Genomic DNA, 17,819 nt, shown 5'->3' on the forward strand with positions numbered 1-17,819 from the left:
AACTTTTATTGCATAACCTAGTTTTTATAACTTACAAATAAAGTTGATTTTCAATCAATTTATCGATCTACATGTGTGAAAATTTTCATTAGATCTTAATGATATTTTTTACAAGAAGAATTAAATCATTACCAATTGTCAAGTATAATGATTAAGTTATTACTTGTATAACAGAGACTAAATCATTAGTAATTATAAAGTATAAGGATTAAATTATTATTTACTAAAGTTTTAAGACTAAATTATTATATATTCGAAAGTACGTATTTTGATGGACTAAATTATTACTTTACAATCAAAAGTGTTGCTAATGAGCAATGATGGGTGAGCTTAGTACTCTCCACATTTTTACCAAAAAAAAGTTAGGAATTTTTTTGGGAAAAAAATATTTTTTTATTGGCAATTTTATATTAGGTGGTGCTGCACCTAAATATTTTCCCTTACTAATTTAAAAGCAGGACCAAGTTGTGTGCTTGATAATTAAGGTAGGACATCCTCATGTCAAATACTAAAAGTCTCCAAACTTTTCTCAACATGAACAAGAACAAAAATCTATAAATTTAGTTTTTGTCTTTCACTGAATACCATTCAAAAGATAATACAAAAAACAAAGAGAAGGGAAATTCCTAGCTAGAATCATCATCAAATGCCATTCATTTCCAACAGCAAAAGGCAGAGAATTTCATTTCATTGAACAAAACATGAAGTTTGGGAAAGAGTTTTTATCACAAATGGTACCAGAATGGCAAGAAGCATACCTGGATTATAATCAACTCAAAACATTGTTGAAAGAAGTGAGCCAAGTGAGACAAGTAGAAGCATCAGACAAGCAACCAAGCAAATTTAACAGAAGAGGATCTCTATACAGAGCTTTTAGTGGACTAACAGGAGGAAGAAGCTTTCAAAAGCTGCAAGAAGATGCAATACATACAAACATAATTCAAAGAGGGTCTGAAGGAGAATGTTATCAAAGCATGTTGTTTACTTCATCTTTGGAAAAAGGGAGTGAAATTGAGGTAGATTTCTTCAGGAAACTTGATGATGAGTTGAATAAAGTTGTGGGGTTTTACAAGAAGGAAGTGGGGGAGTTAATGGAGGAAGCTGAGGAATTGAGCAAACAAATGGATATTTTTATTGCTCTGAGGATAAAGGTAGAGAAACCAGATTGTTCTTTTGAAGATTCTAATGAACATATCAGTCTTACAGGTATTATACCTTCCTCAACTTCTACTTCAACTGTCAAGTCCACCTTTGCTAGGACTCCTGGTAAGTTATCAATACCTATGCTTATATCTAGTCTATGTCTATAGTTAAACTATGTTAGTGTCACTAAACTAAACTTTATAAGAGACTTTTTTTAAGTATGGGAACTAAATAAACATGATTTTCCAAGAGGGAATAGGTTCGGTTCAATCTATGGTAGCCACCTACCAAGGATATAATATCTTTCGAGTTTTCTTGACACCCAATTGTTGTAAGGTCAGGCGGGTTATCCTATTAGATTAGTTGAGGTGCGCGTAAGCTGGCCTCTCATGGAGTGTTTGAATCAAAGCATACATCTAATTTAGCCTTAGACATAAAATCAGTAAGAGTTGACTGTTTAGATCATGTTTTTGAAGGACGGTCGCGAAAGGAGGTAACTCAAGAAGTTGAGATGGCTGAGGAAACATCTTTGGAAGATGCAAAGAGTTATCGCAGGAAGGCTAGTAAAGAAATAGTTCAACCTACCATTCAAAAACTCAAACCAGTTTCATTAGAATTGTTGCCTCAAGTAAGGATTAATGTCCAGCCTGAAACACCAATATCAACTTTAAAGTGCATGGTCATGAGTTCCACATCTCAATTGTCTTATAGTAAGACAGAGTTGAGGAAGGCAGAAGAGCTCATGACTCGTGCTCTCATCGAATTCTACCAAAAGCTTCGATTTCTGAAAGGCTACAGGTAATATATGAATCTTGATATCATATTCAAGATTATGTTACTCCATTTTTAAATTTTGTAAAACTATAAATGGAGTTATTCCTTATGAATCTGCAGTTTCTTGAATAAACTGGCTGTTTTGAAGATCATGAAGAAATATGATAAGGTCTCAACAATCACCAATGTTTATATTTCAAGAACACAATCCTTTTTCCCTTTAGTAATTTTGATCTTGTGTCCATACAGATTACATCACGTAAAGCATCAAAGGCCTACTTAGAAATGGTGGAAAAATCTCCTCTTGGCAGCACTGTTGAGGTCTGCAACAATTCAAAGTCCCTTTTCTTTCTTTTTTCCAAAATGTTTCGGTTATATTGGATGATATAATATTATATTTGTCTTTATCTATCAGCTTAAAATTTGAGGTCAATCGGTGATTTAACAGGTTACAAGGCTCGTAGAAAGGGTGGAGGCTGTTTTCATTAAACACTTTGCAAATGGAAACCGTAGAAGAGGGATGGACATTTTGAAAAGAAAAATCAGAAGGGAAAGACAAGGAATTACCTTCTTCTCTGGTAAGAAGACTGATTATATCCAAAGCTAATGTCTTTATTGCTTTATTTTTCAAGAATAATTTAACGGGTAGCACTTTTAAGGCTAATAATTAAGTGTAAAGCAATATTTTTTACCGAATTGCAAATATAGCCAATTATATCAATGATCGACTCATTGATAGACTCCGAGAGTTAGATTTAAATTTTGCTATCTGTAAATTCTTGTGTAGTGTGCTATATTTGCTAATACTTTAAGTTTGATTGCTATAGGTTTTCTCTTTGGCTGCTCGATTGCACTTGTAGTGGCCATCATTCTTGTCATACATCTAAGAAACATCTTTAAGAGTCCAGGGCGTGTCCAATACATGGATAACATATTTCCTCTCTATAGGTAATTCAAGATGCTTACTTTGAAGTAACAACCATTAGAAATTGAGATAATTGTTGATACTAATGTTTCCTTTTTCAGCCTTTTCGGATTCATCGTCTTGCACATGCTGATGTACTCTGCAAATATATACTTTTGGAGGCGTTACCATGTCAATTACACCTTTATGTTTGGCTTCAAGCAAGGGACAGAGTTGGGTTACTGGGAAGTCTTTTTTCTTAGTTCAGGTCTTGCTGTGATCACATTGGCTTGTGTCCTCTCCAATTTGGATATGGAGGCAGACCCCAGAACTAGAACCTTTGCAGCCATAACTGAATCAATCCCTTTGGCTCTACTCATTGTAAGCAGTGCACATTTCATATATTTCTGTCTTCATGATCCAGCTATTACATTAAAACTAAACTCATTCTGCAGGCCCTTCTTTGTATAATATTTTGTCCTTTTGACATCATATATCGTTCGAGCCGCTTCTTCCTCGTTCGTAGTGCATTTCATTTGGTTTGTGCTCCTTTCTACAAGGTACTTGGAGGAAGGAGAAGGTTTACACATATGTAATTCTATTGTCAAATCCAAAGTGTGCAATAAGGACTAATTTAAATCTATATTTTGTCTTCAGGTTAGCCTCCAAGACTTTTTCTTGGCAGATCAGCTCACTAGCCAGGTCTGAAATTAAGCTTCTCTAAAGTTTAAGAACTTCAAAGTCTAGTTTAGATGACTGAAATCATATTTTTTTTCCAAAGATCTCAAATTGGCTGTCTAAAGTTTGTACACCAAAGCTAAACCAGATACGATTTCACATCAGGTTCAAGCCTACAGAAGTTTACAATTCTACATCTGCTACTATATGTGGGGGGACTTTATAAGAAGATCAAATAGGTGCTTCCAGAGCAAAATTTTTGAAGCCTTTTTCTTTGTTGTTGCAATTATTCCATACTGGATCCGTACTCTTCAGGTAATCTACTAGTTTAGCATATCTATTGAAATGCATACAATTTTGACCCTAGCTCACTAGCAATGCTTGAACTATTCTCCCTCTGATTATGGACGTAGCTAACATACTCTCAGTGTACCATGTAAATCTCTGTGTTGATTCTTTACTATTTACACTTTTCTATTTATCTTTATTTGTCGATTTCATAACAAGATCAAACTATAACGATATTGTATGCATTCATCAGAGATAAATTGTTCAATGCTTGCAGTGCCTTCGACGTTTGGTCGAAGAGAAAGATGTAGAACATGTGTTTAATGGACTGAAATACTTCTCAACCATAGTTGCAATTGCAATGAGAACAGGTCATGATTTGAATATGGGGATGATTTGGAGAATTCTGGCTGCAATTAGTTCTGCTATTGCAACAATTTTAGGCACATATTGGGATATAGTCGAAGACTGGGGACTTCTCCAACGAAACTCGAAAAATCCATGGTTGAGAGACAAACTATTGATTTCTAACAAAAGTGTTTACTTTGTAGCAATTGTAAGGATAACCAGCTTTCTGATTTCATTTAGCTTGGAAGAGGAAACATTATGGTGTCCCTTAGCTGATAATCATGTTTCAAATATGGGTTGTAGGTACTGAATATCTTGCTAAGACTTGCTTGGATGCAATCAGTACTAGGTTTAAGAGAAGCTCCATTTATCCATAGACAAACCTTAATTGCCATTGTTGCTGTGTTGGAAATCATTCGACGAGGAATCTGGAATTTCTTCAGGTATGTCCTACTTTCCATGATTACCCAACAAAAGGGAAAATTTTACTTAGGCCATGAATAGATCGATCATAATGAGTCTCAATCGCAAACGTAATTGACTTGCTTTTGATTATGTTTACTTGGACATTTTGCAAATGTAATCTGCTTACGATTGAGGTTGTTCATTTTGTACTGTCTGGTATCATTTACTATTTCTGTTACCGTTTAGGGTCCATCGAAAACAGTAAAAGTAATGGTGTCATATTCATAATTCTCTTATAGTAACAATAAGAGTAACGTAACAGTATCAGCTAGTAGGTCTCATGTAATTTCCAAATGCAATCAAATTGACAACCCTCCACTCTGCCATCAAATTGCTTTGTTGATTACAATTTTGGCAGTAGGCCACATTTCATTACGATTACGAAGCATAATGAAACAACAAGAGCATACTCAAATGGGAAAAGAACATGATATAAACAAAGTTTGATGCTTGGTTTATTGTAAAGTTCTGTGATCAACTTCATGCAGTGATTGAGTTAAAAGAAAATTTGTTTGCTTTTATCAGGATGGAGAATGAGCATCTAAACAATGTGGGGAAGTTCAGGGCATTCAACTCTGTTCCTCTTCCTTTCGAATACGACAAGAACGAAATGAGAACACGATTTTGACGTATGAACAACAAACAAATACTGTTTTGAGTGATGTTTTTACTGTTATACATGGCTTGGTTTTCTCTGTGTGAAGTGAAAAGGTAGAAGAAAATATATCGTTGTTCCATTGGTTTCATTATAGTGAAATAGAGAAATGAGAGACCAGTCTTTGTGAAAAAAAGAAAAATAAATAAAGGTGTGCAGTTATGTTCTTTCCCCAAACAAATGGAGTGGATCTTTCCAAGTAGAAACAGATAAACTTATTTGATAACTCAGGTTTATATGCAATGAAGATGTAACATCAGATCAAGTCATAAGATCATATCAAATATTCACACACATTAATGGAATATTGAACTTATATCAGCCTACAGATTCCACATTTTGAATTCTATACATTGACTCTGCAAAATTAGATATCACTCATCCAAATACAATTACAGTACAGAGTTGAAAGAGGACTCTTAACATAACAACCAAGATAGCTTTTGGAGCTATATCATAATCATAAAGTTTTTTTAATTTCTTCATTTCATATAAGAAACTGAGTTTTGTTGATAAATATGAAAAATGTATAAGAACATAAAAAAAAAAAAAAAACCATAAAAACATAGAATGGAAAGAAAGAATGAAAGTAATCTAATGCAGTATGACAAGAGTATTCTTGAGTTGGACATAAGCTTACAACTCTCTTCCTAAGCGAGGAAAATGTATGATAATAATAATAATGTGGCTAAAATTTAAAGATTCATCAAGTGATTACCTCCCAAATACCATTTATCTAAGAAATTCAGGGAACTAAAGTTTTTCAGAAGCGTCGTTCATCCCCGAACCCTTGCTCATTAATCATTTCTTCGCCCTAAGCCCAAAATGAGTCCAAGAGAGAAGGTTAATTCGTGTCAGGCCCTAAATTTATGTATTCGGCCGATCCCTAGCAAAACAGCTAATGGGGCATATTCCACATATACCTCGACTCAAAACATCACCTAAAGAACATTTTCGGCCTAGGGGAGATGCTCAGTCACGGTCGACACCAACTCTAGCCAAACATGAAATTGGGCACATCCTTCGACCTTATAGGTTTCTCATTTGATAAATGGATATGAGTTATTGGGTTGGATGGATATTTATTACTCATGTTTGTTAAGTCCATAAAGAAACCTATAGGTTATTAAAACCCATTTTTTATCCACTCAAAACTCCTTTTTTATCTCATCAAAACTAACCCTAAAAATCAATATATTTTTATTTATTTCTCTATTCCCTCATCTTTGCTGTTTGGATTCAGATTTTTTTTTTTTAATCTTATTAAAACTCATTTTTTACCCATTCAAAACTCTCTTTTTTATCCTTCAAAACTAACCCTAAAAATCAATATATTTTCATTTCTCTCTCTTCCATCATCTTTGCCGTTTGGATCCAAATCTGATTTTTTTTTTTTTTTTTTTTTATCATCAAACCTTTGGATTCTATTTTCATTTTTTTTTTCTCTCTTCCCTCATCTTTGCCGTTTGGATACCCAAATATACTATCCATATCATATAAAAATAAACTGTATTATATGTGAAATAATAAAGTTAAGTTAGCAAGATTCAATATATATACATACAATATACCAATTAGTAATTGGGATAATTACCTTCAATATATACATACATTCAATATATATACATACAATATACAATATAACAATTAATTAAGCAGCAATATGAAATATATTTTGTTAGTATGTTTTATCGATTGAAGAGAATTAGAATTTTTACAATTTTTTAAAAGAATATATGAAAAATAATATAGTGTTCTACAAATTGAGAAAAAAAAATTGAGATTCTTCAATTTATGTCATAAATGATTTGAGAAAATACGTGTATATTTGAAAATTAATCAACAATAGCAAAGCATAAAACTAAAAAATAAAAGAATGAAATAAAAAAAACAAACAGAAAAAAATAGAACTAATCTCATTCACAAAAAAAACTGCATCAGATCCTCCAATTCAACTCAACTCTGCAAACAAACACAGACAATTTAACTTCCTAGATAATTTAACTCTCCAGATAATAATTACCAACTCAACTCAACTCTGTACTTTTATCACATATCAAACACACCCTTAATTATTCCGAGTCACTTTGAAACCCCAAGGAACAAATTTAGTCAACTTTCTCTATAAATACATCATTATAACATGTAAATAGAGTCCTACTATCAAATTTTCTAGCTTCCACTCCACACTGTGTGGTGCACGAATGTACAAGTTTTCTTTTTTGGAGGCTACAGTTTCTCCTTGTTGATGTCACATGAAGACCAGGTGCATTTTTCTTGTCCAAATTTTGGCATCAACAAATTTTTTAGGGTATTAGTCCAAAATACCTTGAATGATTTTTACGTTGATAAAGAGAAAGTATTTGTTGTTCTTTTTTTGTCATTGAGATTTGAGGTTTTTCTTCATTAAATTTTAATTTTTAAGTTTTTTAACTTTATTGTTATATTTAATTTTCAGTTTGATGTCTATGTTAGATCTAAGATTTAAGTTGTTTGTTATTTTTAAGTTTTTAATGTTTCGTGAGTTTCTCTTTTTAATATTGTTTTAAATTATAAGTTAATAATGTTAATTATGTTTATATCATTTTTTTCGTCAATTTCATTTTCTCAATGGTAAATATAAGGGATAATTTGATTTTTTCAACAATCATCTACTCTGATTTTTCAACTGTAGTAATTTTGATTTTTTTCAACAATTATTATTTCGGTAATTTCTTATTTCATCTGCATGTTTGCAGTTTTAATAAATATGCCATTAGGATGGATTCAAATTTATAATCATCTACATTTATTTTTCTTATTCAATGATTAATAATATAATAGCTAAAACTGAACAGAGTCAAAGAACCATCACCAGAATGGCAGCACCAATGAATTGATTCCAAGGACGTACCAACCCTGGAATCGTCGAACCAAGCGGCCGCTACAAACAAGATTTTTGTATGAATCATCTAAATTTTGTAGAAATGTCATTTGGCCTAACTTTTGAACATTAGGTCTATAATTGCGTCACTCTCTTGGGTTCAACTCCTCCACTTGCATTCAACTGATTTTGTTATGTGATATATAATTAAATTTATATTCACTCATCAGTTTAAGAGTCAATCGATAATTTAAGATGATATCAAAGTAGGTAATCCAGAGAGATCTTGTGCTCAAACTCCTACATTGTTCGAATTTTCCTACCCCTAATTATACTAAAAAAATTCATGTCGAATGTAAAAAAACAAAAAAATAGTAATGAAATCGTTACCAAACGAGATCTTGATAATTATTATTAAACTCATACCTAAGACATTTCATTTCAATCACTTTTTTTTTTTAATCTTTTATCACTATTGTGTGCACTATTTTTTGCCACTATGAATAATTTGGTAATTGATATTGACTTCTAACTTCTTCTTTTGAACTTTGAGACTCAAATTCTCAAACTATATATTTGTTACTAAAAAAAATTATTATGGTTGAGGGCTACATAGGTATTTTCTTCGATAATTAAAAATGGAGAGAATCACCTAGTTTTAACCCTAACATTTTTCAAAACCTTCCTAGTCAGCTCCTAGTAAGTAATAACATGCTTCATAATTTTGCAAGGTGTCTTTAGTAGATAGAACAATTTCGAAGAAGATCATTTCTTATTATTATTACATTTTTTTTTTTTGCACGAGAGAGTGTGTAAGGATATACTGTTGAAATTGAATGTCGATCGTTGTGCCATGGATAAACCCACTGTCTTGAAATTAAAATTAGTGCGACCTCAGTGCTAAATCGCCAAAGTTGGTTGCTCCCCATGGTTAACACAACTTTCAATCTTTAATGTGCACTCATCGGAGATCGGGTTGGAATCGATGAAAATTTGTTCATAAAGTAGTAGATTTAGAGAGGAAAACATGAGGAAGAAGAAAAGGTGAAATACAGAGGAAAACATGAGGAAGAAGAAAAGGTGAAATCTTTTCCATTTCTTTTTTTCATAAACTAAGAACCTTTGGAAAATAATTGAAGAATAGAAACCGTTTTGCGATTAATTAAAGAATTAATTTTTCATTAATTAATTTTTAGAATTAATTTAAATAGAGGGTTACTGTTCACACAAGGTTTCTGAAGAAACTTGCTTCGTGAAATTTGAACTTTTGTATTTGTATAGCTTGTATAGCAAATACAGTCTCTAACATATAATTCTTTTATCCGTTTAAAATAAAATTTAATCTTTAAGGTAGTTTATCTTCTTAAGGGACCAGTCTTTGGATTTATTGGTCTTCTTGAATGATCGACCTTTGCGCTTGATGATCGTCTTGGATGATCGGCATTTGGGCTTGTTGATCTTCTTGGATGATCGGCTTTTGGGCTTGTTGATCTTTTTGGATGATCGACCTTTGGGCTTAATGATCTTCTTGGATGATCGGGCTTTGGGCTTAGGATAATCGATCTTTGGGCTTAATGATCTTCTTGGATGATCGGCCTTTTGGTTCATTGATCTTCTATCGGCCCTTTGGCTTGTTGATCTTCTTAAATGATCGACTTTTGGGCTTGATGATCTTCTTGGTGGATTAATGTTCGACGAGACTTCCGAAGAAACTTGTTTCATGGGGTTTAACTTGTGTTGATGTTGATGTTGATGTGATGTGGTTCGATTTTTAGTACTTGATCCTCTGATTCTCTCTCAGTTGAATGCGTACACTTACTTGAAGAAGCGGAGCACATGATTTTCTTGAAGTTGAAGCTTCAGGAGACTTGTGTCTTCAAGGAGTGTGCAGCTTCAAGAGTCTAATACTCGATCCTCTGATTCTCTTTGGGCTCTCTAAATTGTAGAATTATTGACCCATATATATATATATATATATCAAATTGAGTCAAATTAATCTTATTTGATTCAACAGTATGATGAAACCACGTGGCTTCATCTGTCTTCAACTTCAATTTGAAACACATGTCAACTTCTAACTAGTCCCAAATTTGATGTCATAAATGACGTGATAATTTGTAATTGGTCCAAATTTTGTCATTCAATGAATGTCCCTTTTAGAGATTTATGCACATATATGGGTGGATGAATCTTGAAAAATATAAAGTTGGAATTGAAATTCAATTATATTTGTTCTTGAATTTGATCTCAGTTGATGTGTTAGTCAAACTATGAAAATTTAATACATAAGTTTAACCGGAATTTGGGATAAAATTTGGAATATGGCCAAATTTTAATTTGAGGTTTTACCCCAATTTGATTTGAAAATAGGATAAAAGCTAAACTTGATTTGAATTTGTGATAAAATTTGGAATATGACCAAATTTTATTTTGAGATAAAATTGAAACTTTATCCCTAATTTAATTTTTCTTCGAGGAAAAAGGCTAAATTTGATTGATTTGAACTTGACATAAAATTTGGAATATGACCAAATTTTAGCTTGACATTTTATTCACAATTTAATCTCAAAGTCGAACAATTTGAGTTTGGATAAAATGTTAATATGCCCAAATTTTAATTTGAAACAAATTTGAGATTTTACCCTCAATTTGATTTGGATCGAGGATAAAAGCTAAATTTTGATTTGAATATTAAATAAAATTTGGAATATGACCAAATTTTAATTTGGGATTTTATATACAATTTAATCTCAAAGTTGAACAATTTGATTTTTTTTAATAAAATTTGGACTATGGTCAAATTTTAATTTGAGATTTTATCACCATTTGATTTAGAAATAGGATAAAAGTTGAACTTCATTTGAATTTGCGATAAAATTTGGAATTGACCAAATTTTATTTTGGGATAAATTTGATATTTTATTCTCAATTTGATTTGGATTGAGAATAAAATCTAAATTTGATTTGAATATGAGATAAAATTTGGAATATGGCTAAATTTTAGTTTGAGAAGAATTTGAGATAAAATTTGGAATATGCCTAAATTTAAAATTTATGTAAATGGATTTTGATATCATTTTTTTATTTAAGGCTAATCGGGTCAAATCCACAAAGAATCTTAAATTCAAATTTAAAAGATAAGATATTTTAACTCAAAACTTTTCAAAATCTTTTAGAAAGATAAGATTTTAGTAGGAAATCCAAATTAAATTAGGAATTTGAGTCCATCTTGGCCTCTATAAATAGGGCTCACCACACAATCTTTCTCATTTTTATCTTTCTCTCCTACTCTATTCTCCTCTTTCTTTTCTTCCTTCTCTTTTTTCTTCTTCATCTTTTTATTTCTTTCTTTCCCTCCTTTCTTTTATTCTTCTTGTTTTTTTAATCTTTTTTGTTTCATTCTTTTTTTTTTTCCTTTCTTTTCTTCTTCTTGTTTATTTTAATCTTTTTTGTTTCATTTTTTTTGTTTTTATTCTTTTTTAATCCTTTTTTTTTTTTTGCAGCAATGCCCCGTAATCGTCTCCTTGACACATATAGGGATGGCTCCAGAAAGATCGAAATAACCTATTATACAATCACTTCTCGATCAACATGAGGACGACCTCGGAAAGGTCTAACAACCCCAATTTGATAAACATAGGGATGACCCCAGAAAGGTCTACCCTATCGCCACTTCCCTATAAACATAGGGATGTCCCCGAAAAGGTCTAACAACCCCTATTTGATTAATACATGGATGTCCCCAGAAAAGTCTACCATATTATATCGTCGTTTTTCAATCAACATAAGGAAGACCCTAGAAAGGTCTAACAACCCCATTTGATCAATATGGGGATGACCCCAGAAAGGTCTAACAATCCTCATTTGATTCACATAGACCCAGGAAAGATCTACCCCATTATATCGCCACCTGATCAACATAGGGATGACTTTGGAAAGGTCTAACAACCCTATTTGATCAACATAGGAATGACCCCAGAAAGATCTAACAATCCCTATTTGATCAACATATAAATGACCCCGAAAAAGTCTAAACAACCCATCACATCGTCACTTCTTGATCAACATAGGGATGACCTCAGAAAGGTTTAAACAACCCTATTATATCACTTCTTGATCCGACTTTTAAAATAAGGGAAATATGCCATCGAGTTTTAAAGATGAGGCGAATATGCCATCAAGCTTTAAAGATGGGGAGAATATGTCATCAAGCTTTTGAGCGGAGTTGGTATTGGGTTTTATGTTCTAAAACTCGTGGTTTGTAAACAATAAAGCTTGTTCTGAAAATTCAATATGATGTTATTGAATATATGTATTGCTTATTAGAAATCCAATAAACCTAAAAGACCATTGACTATTACATGAGTACTTAAACTTTATGTGGAGACATAAAAGTGGATCAGGTTCGGGTAAATAGTCAAAATGATCTATAGTATATGAATACGGTTGTTTGCCTTATTCTGCTAACACTATAGGATGCGGCCTACTCTGTAGTTGTTACAAAGAGTTGTAAAGTGCTACAAACGAAATGATCCTAATTTGTACATGTTATGACTGAGGAGTGAGGGCGTCCTGTGCAAATGGGTTTGTACAAGATCGAACCACGAAATCAGTCACTCTTACTGTTGTTTACTGTTTAAGACTGATCATCTCAAAGCGATGACCTATGTAACTTGACCTTAATCCTGAGCTAACTATGAACTCCTGTTTACTCGGAATTATTCTTAGATTTGCATAGGTGAGGGTTGGCTTAACAGCGCTGGCTTAATAAACCTCTATTTCAGGGGTAAGACCGGGTAGATAGCTAGGGACATAGGGTGCAAGAAGGAATTCACTCCTACCTAACTCTTAGGGATAGTAGAGAGGTTGTTCCTTAAGTGCTGATTCTGGGTCTTGAATAAGGGGCCCACCCTCTCATTGGCCTGAGAGGGACTTTGTTTGTTGATTGGATCACAAATCAATTGTTCATTAGAGGATCAGTGGGACTTAAGGAACAAAAGGAAGAGGTAATCTCAGGGTAAAACAGACTTTTGACCCAACCGTTATTACGAAATGAGTTTAGCCAATTAATGTCGGATCGTTGGAGCCCATGATCTATAGGTCCGCGAGGTCCCTACTAGCTTGTAAATGGATTAGCTTTAGACTCCGTGATAAGTTAATTTGAAACGTTCAAATTAGAATTAAAGGAATTAGTAATATATGAGATATAATTACACGTTTAATTTTAAGAATTAAACGGAATTAGAGAATTAATATTTAAATATAATTTAAATATATGAATGTGGATTCGTGTAAAATTAATTTAATATTTGATATTAAATTAATTAGAATTATTTAAATTGTTTAAATAATTATTTATTAAATTTATTAAGAAAATTATTTTATGAAATTAATTTTGTAAAATTAATAATATTTTCAATTTTAGAAATCAAATTAATTTTTGAAATCAATTGAAAAAGATTGAAAAACACAAAAATGGAATTTGGTATTTTCTAATACCACCTTTCAACTTGTTCACACAAAACCCACTTCTTTTGGCTTCAATAACTCCAAGCATGAGCTGCACCTCATGCAGCCATCTTCTTTGCATGAAGGTCCTGCAATATATTGAGAAGATTGGAGTGGAATTGAGGCATGTAACTATAGAATTTTTGCTAGAAAATTCGTGTTGAAGAAGGTATTCTTCAAGTGGGTTGCTGCTGTGAGTTCTTCTCCAAGATCCCTTCATTCAAGCTTATTTTGAGTCCTATAACTCAATCTAAAGCTCCAAGAAAATAGTGGGGAAGATCTTGAGGTGGTCTACAACAAGATATGGAGAAGTTTGCAGCTGAAAATCAATATTTGAAGAAGTTCTACAAAGGTATAGCTTGAAACTCTCATGATATTGTATTAGCATGCTTTAGTTACTACCAAAATTAATGAATTAGAGTGCTTATTGATCTTTGTTGCTTCCGTTGGTTGTTGATATACTCCAATAGTCAAGTAGACTGGACCGTATATGAGGCAAAGCCAAGTGGACTAGAGATGTTCTCGCGTATGAGGCGGAGCTAAGTGGACCAAACTTGATTTCGCATAGGAGGCGAAGCCATACCAACATTTTTGGAGAGAGAGCGAAGCTCACCAACATTTTAGGAGGGAGTGAAGTTGCACTCGAAACAAGATTCCAAGGATAATTTAGAGCAAATCATTTTCCAATGGAAATGCGGTGCTCCTAAACCTAGGACGCACGTGCATGCCCACGTCCTTCGCATGTGTCATACCACGTTGCTGCAAGGAGTGCTGCCTAGCTACGCCTAGCTAGCACGCTGACTGTCGTCCATGCCCACTAGGCTACCTAAATAATCTCAAAATCAGGATCCATAAGCATTCTAATTCATTAATTTTGGTCCTGAAGTGGCGTAAAATACCTTTACAGCCTCTCCATAACTCAATAGGTGTTTCAGAAACACTTTTCGAGGGAACGTTGTTTAGAATATAACATGCAATCTACACTGCATAACCCCAAAAAGCATTTTGAAGAAGGAGCGAAGCCTCATCAAAAAATTTTTGGGGGGAAGAAGCAAAACTGCACCAACAATTTGGAGAAGGAAGGAAGTTGCACCAATATTTTGAAGAGGGAACGAAGCATCCAAATTTGACTTCAAAGAGAAAGTGGTGAAGCCTTCAAACTTGAAAATGGAAGAGCATTGACGAAGCCTCTGAACTTGAAGATGGATGAGCATCGACAGAGCCTCTGAACTTGAAGATGGAGGAGCATCAACGAAATCTCTAAACTTGAAGATGGAGGAACATCAACAGAGCCTCTAAACTTGAAGATGGAGAAGCATTAATGAACCTTCGCACTCGAGCTTGAGAAAGCATCGACAAACCTCCGCAGTTGAGTTTGACGAAGCATCGACGAATCCTCCACATTTGAGAGTTTGACGAAGCATCAATGAATCTTCAGCATCTGAGCTTGACAAAGCATCGGCAAATCCTTTGCACTTGAGCTTGAAGTATCGGCGAATCCTCCATACTTGAGTTTGACAAAGTATCGACAAATCTTCCGCATTTGAGTTTGACGAAGCACCAAGGAATTTTCCGCATTAAGCTTGACTTTGTGACTTTAAGCATGAAGATGATATTTACAAAGTCTCCAAACTTGAGCATGAAGATGGAACATTAATGAAACCTTTAAACTTGAAGATGAAGGAGCATCGATGAAGTCTTTGAACTTGAAGATGGAGAAGCATTGATGGAGCCTCTGAACTTGAAGATGGGGGAGCATCAACGAAGCCTTTGAATTTAATGATGGAGGAGCATCGACAAAGCCTCTAAACTTGAAGATGGAGAGGCGCCAACAAAGCCTCTAAATTAAACGTGAAGAAGCATCGACGAAGCTTCTGAACTTGAAGATAAAGGGGCATCAACGAAGCCTTTGAACTTGAAGATGGAGGGAAATCAACAAAACCTCTAAACTTGAAGATAGAAGGGCATCGATGAAGCCTCTAAGCTTGAAGATGGAGGGGCACCGACAAAGCCTCTAAACTTGAAGATGGAGAAGCATCGACGAAACCTCTGAACTAAAAGAGAATCTAACATGCAGAGGAACAAATCAAAATCAATAAGCACTCTAACTTCTCTTAATTTGAGTTTTAAACATGCTATTCAAGTGAAATTCATAGAAGGTTTAAAGCAATTATTACCTTTGAAGACTTAATCCACGAATTCAACAGTAATACTTCAAGATTGAGCTTGAAACTTTAATAAGACCACCACCAAGATCTTCTCTACAAAGCTCGGGAAGGAATATGTGGTGGAAACACTCAAATCTAGCTGAAATGGAGAGGGATTTTGATGGGTTTATGAGGGTTTTCAATTTTCCAACCCTTCAGTCAATTTTCCAGAAAAACCTTCCCATTTCTCTGCATGAAGCATGTATATATACACTAAAAACATGCAGGATAATAGGGCTGCATGGAAGGCAGCTTCTACTTGAAGTATTTGATGGAAATTGGTGAATTACCACTTAAAGAAATGGGAAGGTTTTAAAATCAATTTTCCTAAAATTGATTCTTGTTTTAAATAAAACTATTTTATTTAAATTTTGTTTTTATAAAATTAATTTATATAATACTAATTTTATTTTAATTAATAGAAAATTAATTTAATATCTTAATATTAAAGTAATAAAACACCAATTCCACCAATATGATTTAATTTCATATTTAAATCATAATTTAAATATTAATTGATTCTCCAATTTCGTTTAATTTCATCTAAATTAAACGCTTTTTTAATTATATCAAATACAATAAATTGAAAACCCTAATAATTGAATTTGAATATTTCAAGTTCATAATCTTAATTCTAAAATTTATCCAATTTAATACTCAATTTGTTATTCCAATTTAGGAGTCAGTAGAGGGACCTAATGGACCTACAAATCATGAGCTCCAACAATTTGTAATTAATCAGTTAAACTCTTTAAATCGAATTAATTACTATTCGTAAACTATCAAGATACACCATTAGCTTGATAGTTGTACTCTCCTCACTGTAGATATCTTTCTATCCATTTCGACTATAATCAGTAAGTCGATCCTTCACAAGTCATTCATATTTACAGCTAGGTCAAAATTATCGTTTTACCTCTGTAAATACATCTTGCACCTTAAAGTCCCACTGACCCTCTATTGAACAACTGATTTGTAATACCATTTATAAATCATATCCTTCTCTACCAAGAGAGGGCGGGGACCTCGTTGTTTAAAACTAGACATCAGCACTTAAGAGAATAACCTATCTGCTAACCTTAAGTCGGGTAGAAGTGAATTCCATCTTGCATAGCTATGTCCCCAGATATCTACCCGATCTTATCCCCAAAATGAGAGGCTTATTGAGCAGTGTTATTGGACTACTCTCACCTATGCAGATCAAAGGATAATCCCGAAATAAACAGGAGTTCATAGTTAGCTCAGGATTAAGATTGTGTTATCCTAGGTCATATTAGTTTGAAATAGTTAGTTATAACAGTAAACAGTTGTTATAAAGAAAAGTAACTATTTTGAGGTCCAGTCTTATGCAAACTCATTGTATATAATGCTTCCACTCACATGTCTCTACATGATTTATAAATCACATCATTTTTATCAATATACAAAATAGGTTGCATCCAATAGTGTTATCAGGATGAAATACCCAACCTCATCCATATACTTATAGACCATTTACATTATATACTATAACTTGATCCTGTTTATATCACCACATAAAGTTAAAGTATTCATACTATAGCCATGGATTTGTTTATTGGATTTTCATAATAGAATGCAATATCAATGACTTTATTGAATAAAAGTACTCAATAATATTTTATTGATAAATAGAATGTTTAACACAAAATTTATGAACTGTGAGTTCTAAGACATTCCCAAAATGAACTTGAAGATAGAGGAGCATCAACGAAGTCTCTGAGCTTTAAATTTGATGAAGCATTAAAAAATCCTTCAAACTTGAATATTAAGAAGCATTGGTGAAGCCTCCGAACCTGAATTTAAATAAGCATCAGCAAAACTTCTGAACTTGATATTGAAGGGCATATATAGCTGAAGATGAAGATTCAAACTATAGATGAGTGATGCTTCGAACCTGAAGTAAGCAATGCCTAACACTGCTTCTTTGTTTTTTTTTTTTTTTTTTTGTATCGCCATAAGTAAGGT

At 33.1% G+C, this 17,819-nt stretch overlaps 1 protein-coding gene across 2 annotated transcripts; it reads left to right on the forward strand.

Moving 5' to 3' along the window:
• Window positions 1–461: 461 nt before the first annotated feature.
• Window positions 462–5,436, forward strand: LOC120079028 (phosphate transporter PHO1 homolog 9-like). 2 transcript variants are annotated; one of them, XM_039033209.2, is made up of 13 exons: window positions 462–1,266; window positions 1,620–1,941; window positions 2,038–2,086; window positions 2,167–2,238; window positions 2,366–2,495; window positions 2,745–2,865; window positions 2,944–3,202; window positions 3,277–3,381; window positions 3,479–3,523; window positions 3,665–3,814; window positions 4,065–4,343; window positions 4,439–4,578; window positions 5,126–5,436. In XM_039033209.2, exons 1-13 carry the CDS (start codon window positions 702–704, stop codon window positions 5,226–5,228), a joined length of 2,340 nt encoding a protein of 779 aa, XP_038889137.1. In that variant the 5' UTR covers window positions 462–701; the 3' UTR covers window positions 5,229–5,436. The 2 variants fall into 2 exon arrangements, with proteins under 2 accessions (XP_038889137.1, XP_038889138.1); XM_039033210.2 differs by having other exon boundaries at window positions 479–1,206.
• The last annotated feature ends 12,383 nt before the right edge of the window (window positions 5,437–17,819 follow it).

Source organism: Benincasa hispida, chromosome 6 (genome assembly GCF_027475165.1).
Source record: "Benincasa hispida cultivar pf3 chromosome 6, pf3_genome.v1.1, whole genome shotgun sequence".
Taxonomy (NCBI): Eukaryota; Viridiplantae; Streptophyta; class Magnoliopsida; order Cucurbitales; family Cucurbitaceae; genus Benincasa; species Benincasa hispida.